This window comes from Toxorhynchites rutilus, chromosome 2 (genome assembly GCF_029784135.1).
Source record: "Toxorhynchites rutilus septentrionalis strain SRP chromosome 2, ASM2978413v1, whole genome shotgun sequence".
NCBI classification, from domain to species: domain Eukaryota; kingdom Metazoa; phylum Arthropoda; class Insecta; order Diptera; family Culicidae; genus Toxorhynchites; species Toxorhynchites rutilus.
This window is the reverse complement of record NC_073745.1, coordinates 41,231,530-41,244,899: the sequence shown is the minus strand read 5'-3', so window position 1 is coordinate 41,244,899 and position 13,370 is coordinate 41,231,530. Positions and strand designations below refer to the sequence as shown.

General features: G+C 41.4%; 2 protein-coding genes across 2 annotated transcripts in view; one reads left to right on the top strand and one right to left on the bottom strand.

The window, feature by feature from the left end:
• LOC129764735 (transcription factor AP-2-epsilon) overlaps positions 1-13,370 on the top strand; it is a 431,999-nt gene that overhangs the window by 60,593 nt on the left and 358,036 nt on the right. The window lies entirely within an intron of this gene.
• Positions 4,807-10,125, bottom strand: LOC129765689 (uncharacterized). Its single transcript, XM_055766102.1, has one exon. The coding sequence runs from the start codon at positions 10,123-10,125 to the stop codon at positions 4,807-4,809; it is 5,319 nt and encodes a 1,772-aa protein (XP_055622077.1).

Sequence of the window (13,370 nt, the reverse complement as noted above, 5' to 3'; positions counted from 1 at the left end):
TCCAACACTGCTTGGTTTTGAAGTCTGTGTTAGGGAACACATTTCGGTGAGAACGAAAATCCCCATACTTTCATGTATTTGGAATGCCGATTTTCCCAAGGCTGCTTGATTATGATGGCTGTTTTGGGGAAACCGTAAATCGGGCCAATCAAAACGAGGTGGTAAGGGCGTTTAGATAACGCTTAACATGTTACAGTTATTCAATTGTTTTTCTATTGAAAAAAGACATTATATTAATTGCGATGGATGCATAGAAATATTCCCTATCAATTGATGCAAACATCTTTCCGATAAAGTAAGAAATGTTATAAGCATTCGGAATCATTCATTTTTACTTGCATGTTCTGTGTTTATGTTTTCATTTTACCCCCCATATACTCCGGTTAGACGTAGTCTCACGTCAAAATATTGGCTCATCTAAACTTCCGGGATAAGCAATCTGACTGGTATTTCCTTGAATAGACGCAATCAGATGCTGCTTTATTCCGCGAAGAATATTTGGACGTGATACAATATTTTTCGGTTGGTAATTTGTTCAACGGTAATGATTTAAATGTTTTACAAGTATGTATCACAAATGCGCGAAAACAGTTACATTGTATAATTATATAAGGAATGTTGAAATCAAACGGAAGATCGCGTTTCGAAAAAGGTGTTCTTTTTCATCTTAGCATAATTTATCCATCCAGGGAACCGTGGAATACTTCACTACAGTCGAAGGGGGTCGTGAAGACGGAAAGGTTAAGAACCACGGTTCTAGAGAATTGTAATTTTCTAAATGGTCTGTATTAAGTCAGACCGGACCACGTGACAGTCTTATGATTTCGAGAAAAACGAGCATGAAGTTTGATGCGGTAAGAGGTTTTCAGTGAGTGTTCAAAAGAATTTCGTAAAATGTGGAATGTAGCTTACAAAATGTTTAACCTGATGCAATCAATAACTCGAAATTTTCAATGTTGCGACTTGGTCCCCTCTGACCTAACACCAACCAAATGTTTGATAGAAAAGAGGGAATCGATCATATATCAGATGTATACATGTTTACCCAATGTTATAATTACTCTGTAAACTCTTGCACAACCCTCCCATCTTTACACGGATACTTCACAATGCATAGTCATACTTTAAAAAGCTCAGAATTTCAACGCGTAACCACTTCTAACAGGATTACCTATCTTCGGAAAGTGAACGGACGCACGCTCCGCCGATTAGCTCATTAGCCGTCGCCCGCGACAGGCGTTGCTCGCGTGACTTTATCGTGAGCATATGCAAAATGCATGCTAAATTCAGGAAGAAATATCTCCGGTGTCTTTCCCATGAACAACTCAGCTCGCAGTTCACCCCTAGCTGAGCTCGCATTATAAAAGCCGTTCTATTCTTGAACTTTTTTCCTGTTACCCTCAGCAAAACACAGAATGGTAGAGGGTTGAAACTTTTCCCGACTCATCATCGGTGCGCTTGAGTACTGTATTGTGTGTTTTTCCGTGCCAAACGGCGCTCGAAAGTGATGAGATCTGCCTGTCTGATACCATTCGATAAACCTAATTAGGCACTTAAAAGAGCATAAAATTTGCTTCGCTTGTGACTTTTGTGCTACGTTTTGGGATAAGAGATACAAGAGGAAAAAACATTAAAAATAAATCTAAATACATATGAGCGAGCGAATAAAGGGCAAGTGATCATGAGCGCAGTAAATTCGGGTGCTAAGGGTAGATTTGGGGGATGTGATAAATGACTGACGTTTAGCGCCCTGCCTGGAGCGGGAATTCTTGTTTAGGAGCGCAGTCACACTCCGAATTGCGTGACACAAAACGTTTTAATTTGGTTACCTCGAAGAGAACGTGAATATCGTTACAAGTGAGGTCAGATATATTACAAAGATTCCGTTCGTTTATGATAACCATTGAAGTCCATTTCAACACCTTTTTGAAACTCATAACCATTTCATGAATGGTCAAAGTCAAACTTATCTTATTTCTAACACAGATTCATTTCATTTGTGAAGACAGCAACGAAGGTTCGATTACCGAACGCAAGATTTATTTTGCTCCAAAATTCCTTCCCAGAATCCCTCTCCCGCGACACACCGAAAATTGGTCCACATCCATCAAAATTTGGCCGAATCAACCGCATCAATCCGTCAACGTTCCCGTGCGGGTCAGACGGCAATGCATCTCTCGTTGCATCCATCCTGGGGCCCGTCGATCCGTGGCCGGGCAATTTATTCTCAATTTGAAGTCCTCTCGTAAATCATTCCGTAGCTAAGAAACATTATCGGATTTGAACCCACCAAAAATTTGAGATACAAACAACAACAACACCAAAAAAGCTATCACGCAACACGAGATTCGCGTAAGCCAAAGTCAATTGGAAACCCCGGACCACCTGTCCAGTCCCGCGTGGCCTGCAAATGGAACCAGGCTGGAGGGAGAGTGAATGTGAGGAAATCCTGGAGCAATAAATCTATTTCGTCTGCTTCGCGAAATTAGTTTTGATTGGCAATTTCGTAGGTATTGGCGTAACATCTGTCAAAAACGGAATTGATACGGGAATCTTTGAAATGTTTGAGTCGCCGATGACCCAAAAAAAGAGTGACAGGTAATCCGAACCATAGTTACTCTTCTGATCGGGAAAAAAAGCGATCGAAAATAACGTTGAGAGCAACGAGCGATCCAAACAGTCTGCTAGGAGGATGAATAATCAAATTTCAAAGTAATCGCGGGGCGTTCTTCTCATTTTTTGTTTTGTTTTGGAGAAACAGGAGAGAAAGAGCCCTTACCTTTACCACCAATTTCAACTTGATCGAACCAATTTAGTTGTCTATCAGAATAATTTATTTGTGGTTACGAACGCGAAGCCAGGTTGGACTATGGCCTGGTCACGGATCGCGAAGTCACCTCGCGTGAAAACACTTATGAGGGTATGTGATGAGGATTCTTTCGCTCCCCAGACACGGTGACGAGCATCGATCGATGATCACAATGATTATAACTGGTAAAACTTTGAAAAAGATTATAATTTGGGCTGAAGATTTAGCTTTAATAATAATAATATTTAATCGGGCGACGGGCGGTGAAAATAATACGCGGCTATAATTTATTGACACACAAATTGCTCTCACTTTTGTGCCCGCAAACCCCTCCAAGGGAGGGCCGAAAAGAACACGGGCCCTGGAATGCGATCTGCGTGTTCGAACACTCCGTTCGCTTGGAAAAGGGTAACAGCATAAAGGGGAAACTTTAAATACTTATCCATTTGCGACCGCTTTGCAAATCCGTCGTAAACGCTTGACAGCATAATGATATCGGGGAAACAATTTCAATAACTCGAAGTCAACCGGAGATTTCCTGTCTAATTCCTAGAAGAAGGAAAATAAACTCCACTCTAGCCCAGCATTTCCGCCAGAGGAACTAAACAATTTCCATTCGCATCGAGTCGACCGCTCGAACAAATAGTCCGCACAACCGTGGACCAATTCTCGTAATTGTATCCGGCCGGACTGAACCTAGGTCAACGCATTGCAACGCAACGGTCAATTTTGACGAGTTGTAATTTCGTCATATTTCCTTCGAAAACATCCGTTGAGCCATGCGTTCGCCGAAAGGCAGAACACGGGCACTGATCAAAGCCAAAGTGGTCACAGACGTTCAGACGACGAGGCGCGGTGCCACTGCCGCGGACACATGCCGCCGTTGGACGTGACAAGTGTCCGCGTGTCTTCAGTTGTCGCTAAATTCCTTGCAGCGATTTTGGCTGCAATTGCAGTGCTCGCTGTGACGGCTCGCCATCAAAGATATTTCCGTTGAGCAGCGATTGGGATCGATTCATTCAGCAGTGGGCCCTGCTGTGTGAAACCTAGGAGTTCAGAAGAATGTATGATGTGGTAATGTAAGCTATGAAAATTACCTTATCTAAAAAGCAACTGTTATTTTTTGAAGTCAAAAGTGAAACATAATAGCTGATTTTCGATAAAACATACGTGATGAACGAAATTTGCTACCAAGGTCTGCTATTTACTGAATAAATGTGGTTTTCATGAAAAATCGGAACGAATTAAGGCAGTATTCTAGTCTAGAGATTTGAAAAAAGTCATTTTTTTCCTTCATATTTCTGTAGTTTAGGCATTTAAGAATATACCCTAGAATGAACTTATTGAAAATCCTATCATTTACCGAGTTAGAGTCATTTTAGGGATGTGGTATCTAACCCGGTACCGCCACAACAATGAACTTTAAACGAGTTTTTCTCGAAACTAGTTTTTTAAAATTGGCGTACACGATATCTCAAGTTCGTGTCATCGTGTCGAAATTATATGAATATAATCTGCAGGTATCTCTCTATCGCATAAACCTCTAAAAAGAGATATTGATCGGTCAAACCCTACGTTGTGTCTTAATTTTTGTTTTTACAGGACATCCGACACTTTCCCGATCGAATCGTTGTGGATTTCGAATCAAAGCACGTTTTAACGTTCAAATACAGAGAAACTTTTTAGCGCATACTTAAACTTTATTTTACAATTAACGAACAATGGACATAATAGAGCTTTTATAACAAGACGAACTTAACAGAGTGCTTTATTCCTTCCAACAGACAGACAAACTATAGGACGATGAGTACAATTATCTATTGGATCGTGCAGTGCTACCAGACGACAAGAAAAATCTCGTCTAATTTTGAGGAAACACAGTCCTGAAATATTTCACAATCCAACATACCCGCCGCCTTGAACGATCAGTTTCAATAAACAATAATAAAAAACATTTACAATGGATGTGCTTTTAGACTTCGCTACAAATTTACAATTTATCTATCTAAATTAGAGGCATTCCGGTTGACTGGTAAGCCTATGCGTCCGTCCTGATCCAGATCTACTGATGAATCTTGTAGAAAGCAGATCTTGGAAGTGGGTCGAGTGATAACTCCGCGAGCCGTGCGAAGAGAGACGACTCTGATGATATGGTCCTTCCCAGGATGAACGTCCACAATACGTGCCAAGGACCATCGTGTAGGCGGCTGCAATTCATCCACTATGATGACCATTCTGCCGATCGAAATTCCATCGTTCCGTACTGAGCCTTTAGTGTCCTTTTGGAGCTCCTGAAGATACTCTGAACGCCAGTGACGCCAAAACCTTTGCACATGCATCTGAAGTTCTTGGAAGTGATCAAGCCGGTTAGCTGGAAGATGACGGAGATCTGGGTCGGGCAGGGCGGTTATTGTAGTGCCTATGAGGAAGTGCGCCGGAGTTAAAGCTGCTAAATCGTTTGGGTCATCTGTCATCGGTAGTAGCGGTCGTGTATTCATAGATGCTTCGACTTGAGTCAAAATGGTACACATGTCCTCGAAAGACAGCTTGGAGCATCCTAACTGACGATAGAGATGTCTTTTCGCCACCTTGACCGCGGCCTCCCAGAGACCACCGAAGTGTGGTGCTTTAGGCGGTATTAAATGCCATGTGATGCCTTCTTCTGTGCAGGCAGATGATATTTCGCAGCTGTCATTTAGCATTTCGAATAGTTCGGATAATTCGTTTTTAGCTCCCTCGAAATTCTTCCCGTTGTCCGAGTGTATGTGTAGTGGACGACCACGACGAGATATGAAGCGACGGAGAGCGCATAGAAAGGCCTGGGTTGATAAATCGCTGGCGAGCTCGATGTGGACTGCCTTCGTAGCGAAACACACAAATATGCAAATATATGCTTTAGTCGGAGCTGCACGTTTATGTATCGGCTTCAAATATACGGGCCCTGCATAGTCGACGCCAGTTATGCTGAATGGACGACTCGGAGTGACTCTCGAAGTAGGCAGCTGTCCAATTTGCTGCTGGACAGGTACGGGGTTGAGGCGAGTGCAACGAAAACAGTTTCGCACAATATTTCGAACTAATCTGCGACCCTGTAGTGGCCAGAATTCTTCACGTATGGCGGTCAGCAGTAAACGCCCGCCGCCATGAAGTAGTTTTTGGTGGAAGTACTCTGCAATTGCTCGTGTAAAAGGATGAGGATTTGGTAGCAAGGCAGGATGTTTGGTTTGGTAGGGAAGCTGGGACAGATTCAATCGACCTCCCACTCTGAGTATTTTCTCTGGGTCTAAGAATGGACTCATTTTGCGAATATGTGAATGTTTTGATAATAATTTCTCTTTTTCCAGGTTTTTGATCTCTTCGCTGAATGCGTCTTTCTGAGCTAGGCGAATTAGAAATATTTTGGCTTTATTTAGCTGTTCAACAGTGAGTGTTTGGCAAACTGGAGGGCTATTAGTTAGCGACTGGGTTCTGGCTCTATCACGGACGTTATTGATGAAACGCATACAATATCCGATTACATGAATCATGCGTCTATACGATGACCAACGGAGAAACCACGGATTAACGGAAGGTGATGTTTGAACGGTAGCAACTACTGCTCGAATTTCCAACAGTTCTTCTGCGACGCCAGGCGGATTGGATATTGGCCAATTTCGTGATGAGAGCTGCAACCAACTTGGTCCACTTCTCCACATTTTGCTGTTGAGAAATTCTTCGACTGTCATACCACGGGACACTAGATCCGCTGGATTCTCGCAACCGGACACATGATTCCACTGAGAGCCGTGTGTGAAATGTTGAATCTCGGAAACTCTGTTTGCCACGAATGTTTTCCATACATTCGGTGGCGATCGTAACCATTGCAGTGTAACTGCAGAATCGGACCAGAAATATGATCCTGAAATGCTGATGTCAATTGCCTGTTTAATTCGTGAGTGGAGATGTGCTGCTAGAACCGCTGCGCAAAGCTCAAGACGCGCAATAGATAGCCGCTTCAATGGAGACACTTTCGACTTGGATGCTAAAAGCTGAATCCTCACGTTTCCTCGTGCATCTTCACAACGTGCGTACGTGCATGCTCCATAGGCCAATTCAGAGGCGTCAGCGAATGTATGGAGTTGTATTGACGAGTTTATCTGGAACGCAAATCGGTCAGCTCGATAAGCTGCTATCATGGGTAATTGTCGCTGATATTCTTTCCATTTTATCCTAGTCTTCTCTGGAACAGGATCGTCCCATTCGCAGGAAAGCAACCACAGTTCTTGCATTAGAATTTTTGCCTTGACGACAACAGGAGCAATGAGACCCAAAGGATCAAAAAGTCTAGCTATGGTGGAGAGTATGGAGCGTTTTGTTGGAACTTCGTGGTGATCTTGAACAACCGAATCGAATCGAAGGAAATCGCCTTCGGGCTCCCAGCATATGCCCAACGTCTTGATGGTTTCGCATGGACTGAATTGGAGTGTAGATTCAGTTCCTATCTGATCGACATTCAAACCATGGAGCACTTCTAGTCGATTTGATGTCCATTTCCGGAGCTCGAAGCCGCCTTTCTGGAGCAAATTAGTCAGTTCATTCCGCAACTGGACTGCTGTCTCTATGGATTGGGCGCCGCCAATAAAATCGTCCACATAAAAACATTTTCGTACTGCAGGTGCGCCTATTGGAAACGATTCTTTCTCGTCGTCTGCCAATTGTTGCAGAGTGCGTGTAGCAAGATACGATGAAGGTGCTAAACCGTAAGTCACGGTTAGGAGTTCGTAAACTTCGATTGGAGTTTCTTGGGAAAAACGCCAGAAAATTCGTTGCAGCGGTGTATCGTTCGGATCCACAAGTACTTGCCTGTACATTTTTGCAACGTCGCCAACTAGAGCAATTGGAAAGGTGCGAAATCGGAGAATTATGGTCAGAAGTTCATCCTGCACCACAGGACCCACGCAAAGAGCTTCGTTTAGAGAGAAGCCGGTAGAAGATTTCGCAGAGCCATCAAAGACAACTCTAACTTTTGTCGTGGTACTTCCTTCCTTAATTACGGGGTGGTGGGGTAAATAAAATGTTTGGGAGTTTTCATAATCGTCCACTCCGACCATTCGCATATGGCCGAGGGAGATGTACTCTTGTATGAATGAATGATATTCACTTTTCAGCTTTGGATTCCGTTCTAGCCTTTTCTCGAGTAATTGAAATCGCCGTAGGGCATTTGTCCTTGAGTCTCCGAGCATTATGTTGAAATCAGGCTTCCGTGGTAGGCGAACTATGTATCGCCCTTCAACGTTTCTTGTTGTAGTGGTTGCGTATGTTGTTTCACAATGTCTTTCCTCTATCGAAAAATTATCTTTCGTTTGTAACTCCTCGGTTTTCCAAAAACGCTCCAAAGAATCTTCCAATGATACCGTTGCTACTTCTACAACACTGCATGACAATGTTGCTTCATTTTTAGGGTGGACGGTGTGAGATGAGCCTGCTACAATCCACCCGAAAACACTATCGACCAGAATGGGTAAGTTACTTCGCAGTTGGATGCGATTAGCGGTTGGGAAGAATGAATAAAAATGTCTTGCACCTAGAACCATATCAATCGGCTGACTTTGATTGAACGTGGGATCGGCCAAAAATAAATCGCTCGGGATGGCCCAATCCGATATAGGAATGTTGTGGGCGGGAAGATTTGCAGTCACTTTATCCATCACCAAGAATGTGACACCGGTAGAGAAATCAATCTTTCTGGATTTGATATTAGCAAACACAGATCGGTTTACTACCTTAGCTAATTTTCCAGCTCCTTGAATTGTAACATTCACACTGTTTGAGCGTAGTCTTAGCCTTTGAGTTAATCGCTCAGATATCAAATTAGGCTGTGAAGCACTATCAAGGAGCGCGCGCGCTGGATGTTCATGTCCGTACGCATCTACGACATTTACTACTGCAGTGAGTAGGAACACATTTTCATATGGTTGTTGGACAGGTAAACTTATTTCTTGAGGTGAGTGGTTTTCGCTTTCGACGATTGTCGATTGTTGCGTGGGTGGTGTGGACACGTTATTTCGTGCAGGAGTAACAGGTAAATTTTGAATAGCGTTACCGTTCATGCGATGTTTGGCATTGTCGTTTGACGTGACATGAAGTAGAGTGTGATGTCGGCGATTGCAGTGTCTGCAATTGAAGTTGGATGGACAATTACGAGCCATATGATCATCTTTTAAGCAGTTGAGACAGAGACGCTTTAAGTTTACTAGTTGCTGTCTTTCAGACAATGAAAGCTTATTGAACCTTTGACATTTGATCAGCGGATGGTGCTGATTGCAAGCGGGACATTTTCCCTCCAAATTGGTTATCGATGAACAGGACGAAAGACGAAAGTGAGGCGTCTTTTTGGTCGAATGAATAGATGTACAAGAGCGTGGTGTTTCCACGTGATGGTTGACGGAAATCGATTCCAGCACTCTAATCCTACGTTGCAGGAAATCTATTAGGCAATTATAATTCGGTTCGTTCACAGTTGAAGCGTGGTCCTCCCATGCCTTCAATGTGTCGTTGTGCAGGCGTGTGCACAGAAGGTGCTCGAGTATGGTACTCCAGCTGTCGGTTGGCTCTCCTAATTGGCGTAAAATTTTCGTATGACGATCGAATTCATCTACTAGCGCATGCAATGTCGCAGCGCATTCAGTCTTCATGGAAGGGATTTCGAAGAGCGCTTGCATGTGGCGTTTCTTCAAAAGGTAATCGTTCGCGTATCGCCCCTCGAGCGTTTGCCAAGCCAGAATATAGTTGGCAGAGCTGATAGCGATCGACTCTATTAATTGAGCCGCTTCTCCTTTAACTGCTGCTCGCAAGTAATGAAATTTTTGGATGTCTGGAACATCCGGGTTTGAATGAATGAGAGCCAGAAACGTATCATGAAATGTGAGCCACTGTTTGTAGTCACCGTCGAACTCAGGAAGAGAAATGGTAGGAAGTTTTATCCCAGAGAGAGTGGGATTAGCGTGGGAGGGTGGAGGAATTCGAGCGTTATCAGATAGCGGTGCAGGTAGCTTTGCAAGTAAATTTGCTTTTATTGCGAATAAACGAGATTCGAAATCAGCACGAATCTCAGCGTTGCGTGCCATACCTTCATAATTGATTTCGGTGTCCTCCAATTGAGCCTGGACTTCTTCAAGAGTATTCCACATACTATTCAGATACTCAAGCCTCAACGGTACCTGCAGTTGATCCCGATCGGAAATGTATCCAGCCAGAAAAGCCTCAGCCCGACCCAGTGCGGCGATCATCGTGTCACGACGGCAATTTAGTTGTCTCCTCTGCTGTTCGTCGGCCATTTTGTAGAAACGCGATTCAGTTGAATTTTCTACAAAAAAGACCCCAGTAGACCCGGCGGGAAGGAGTATTTAAGCTTGGAAAGATGCTCACCTTTTCCAAGGCTCAAAATGCCTTGTATTAAATTAATTGCTCCTTATCGATGTCGATGATCCAGGTGAATAATAGCCTCGTTGAAAGGATAGGTATTCTCAGGTAATAATTGTTCCGTTTGTATCCAATGCTGATAGTCCAGAAAACGTCGTTGGCCGCTCGATGACCCAGAAAACGTGCAGAAAAACGAGATCTTAAGCGTACCTATGTAAAAACGTTCTGGGAAATGGACTGGTAATCACCTGACGGTCGCTTAAAGCGAGCCTTGTATTTATCGCAACGATAGTCGTTTCGTGAAAATGGAATCCAATGGCGTTCGATTCGGAGTATCCTGGTCACGGCACCAATTTTATGATCGGTCAAACCCTACGTTGTGTCTTAATTTTTGTTTTTACAGGACATCCGACACTTTCCCGATCGAATCGTTGTGGATTTCGAATCAAAGCACGTTTTAACGTTCAAATACAGAGAAACTTTTTAGCGCATACTTAAACTTTATTTTACAATTAACGAACAATGGACATAATAGAGCTTTTATAACAAGACGAACTTAACAGAGTGCTTTATTCCTTCCAACAGACAGACAAACTATAGGACGATGAGTACAATTATCTATTGGATCGTGCAGTGCTACCAGACGACAAGAAAAATCTCGTCTAATTTTGAGGAAACACAGTCCTGAAATATTTCACAATCCAACAGATATTTTTTATCAAATTTTACTGTTTTTAAAATATCGGAAAACGTAAGAAAAAACGTTTCAAACAGCATTTTGTTTTTCAAACGGCCGCCATTTGTCAAAAAAGATGTTTTTGGCTCGTCCGACGTTCATGCGATAGCGGCATCTTTACTGATTCAGAATCTGTTCGATTTTTTTTTGTTTCAGATAACCAGAAGGACTGGAATCGTGAACGCCATGCACAACTTTTTTTTTAACCCTTTCACTTCATCATTTTTAACATTTCTAGTTATGAATATTTTTGCTCCTTTCAATTTTTGTTTTCCCATATATATGTTTTCCTTAAAGCTATAGATCTTCGTGTGTGATTGTCCCTGCATCCTTATACCCTCCTTTCCTTCCTTTGCGGATAATTCGTCCCCTTGCTATAAATAGTAGAATAAGTTGAAATGTAAATACACTATAGATATACGAATAGATTTATGAAATGAGTGTTCATCAACATTGTTACAATTTCCTTATATCCCATCCTTCTCCTAAAAATATGTCCTAAACTCGAGTACACCGCGAGTAATCGGTTTTCCACCTTACTAACCATAGATGTAAGAAAATTGTTATATATATATATATATATATATATATATATATATATATATATATATATATATATATATATATATATATATATATATATATATATATATATATATATATATATATATATATATATATATATATATATATATATAGTTTTAAAATTATATTTAAGAATTCGGCTCCTTTAAACTTAAGTAACTGAGCCTGTAAAAATAAACGAATTAATAAAAAAAAATATTTTTGTTTGATTGATAAAAGATAGATGAACTAAGGATAGTTTGATATAATGGATAGTAGAAATATTCATTGTTTTATTTTTACGGAACTCAAAAAAACGTCCGAAATTCGTGTCTCTACACTAGAATACCCCCTTGAGTTGCACATCCAATATTAAAACAAATAAACAATCCAACGAATAAAATATGAAGGTTTTTTCGATTTTAATCACCGCTCATGCAACTCAAATAACATTCTAGCATACAATACAATTTGTTAACTCCACCAGTGTTTACCGAGTGATGATGACAGAAGGATGGTAAACAGTCGTTGGATGGTGCGTATCAGATAGAAGATACCGAAGTGGAACGAGATATGATGAAAACCGCCCTCTGTGATCCTAGGCGAGATGGCTCCTGTGTTAAGCATGGATGAAATAAATAAAAAAAAACTCACCAATGTAATATAAGATAATTACCAATACCGAACGCAATTATCAATTTTTCTCATCAGTAAAAACATGTTACATTAATATAGAGAAAACGTATTTGAAAAGGAAAAGGTACGAACTCGCTTTTTCTAATATTTCTTCACTTTTCCAATTTTTCTCGCCGTATAAACTCTCCTTGGGTGAAAATGAACACAACAAAACAGACAGCTTAAACCAAACGACCCGTTCTCGAGCGGGAACACACCTTTGTTTTTATTTATGAAAATTGGAATAAATCGTTTCACATATCAAATCGTTTTCAACACACTGCTACCATATACAATTTTATACTTACACTTGTGCTAAATTTTTCACAATACATGATGGATCATTGATATGAAACGTCACGAAGCAACCAACATTCAAGTTCCAAATTAAAATATTATATGCTAGAGCTTATCGTATCACTCACCTTACTTGTAATATGAAAATGCCCCCGACTTACATATATTTGCAATGCCGATTTTTCCTAGGGAGCTTGGTTTCGATGTCCCTGTTAGGGAACACATTTCGGTAGGAACAAAAACTCCCCTTACTTTCATTTATTTGCAATGTAGATTTCCCCAGGCAGCTTGGTTTTGATGTCTCTGTCAGGGACACGCCGCATGTGTTGTCAATTTCGACCAATCAGAAGTGGGTATTTCCGTTAGGATAGGGGTTGAGATTTTTCAATTGTTCGATAGTTAGTTTCAGGACAAATATTATTTTCTTCAATATAAAAAATTGTTATGGAGTTCCGAAATCGATTGACGCAAAAATCTCTTCAATCCATCATGAAATGACTGAGCAATAAGCGTTTGAAAATGGAAATTTTCACGATGTGCTAAATTTTCGATTTTTAATATGTACCCCAATATGTTCCCGAAAGACGTAATCCTACGTCAAAAATGTTGAAGGGTTGGGGGGGTTTGCTGGGGTTTGTTTTGCGATATAAAAGTTTTTAATATTAAATAAAATTTTGAGGTTTTAACGGTGTATTCTCCATTCTTCGCCGATTGCCCGAAGTAACCAGACGAAGGAAAGTCGCGTCCAAGTTCCGTTATCGGTTACCGCGTGATTGTTGTTTTTTTGCCGCTGAAGAGATCATTTCGCTATCTGGATAGTGAGTGAAGTGCCTTGCCTGCAAGTGGATAGAGGCTTTCATCCTCGGAAAGCCAAGCATTGGTTTTTGT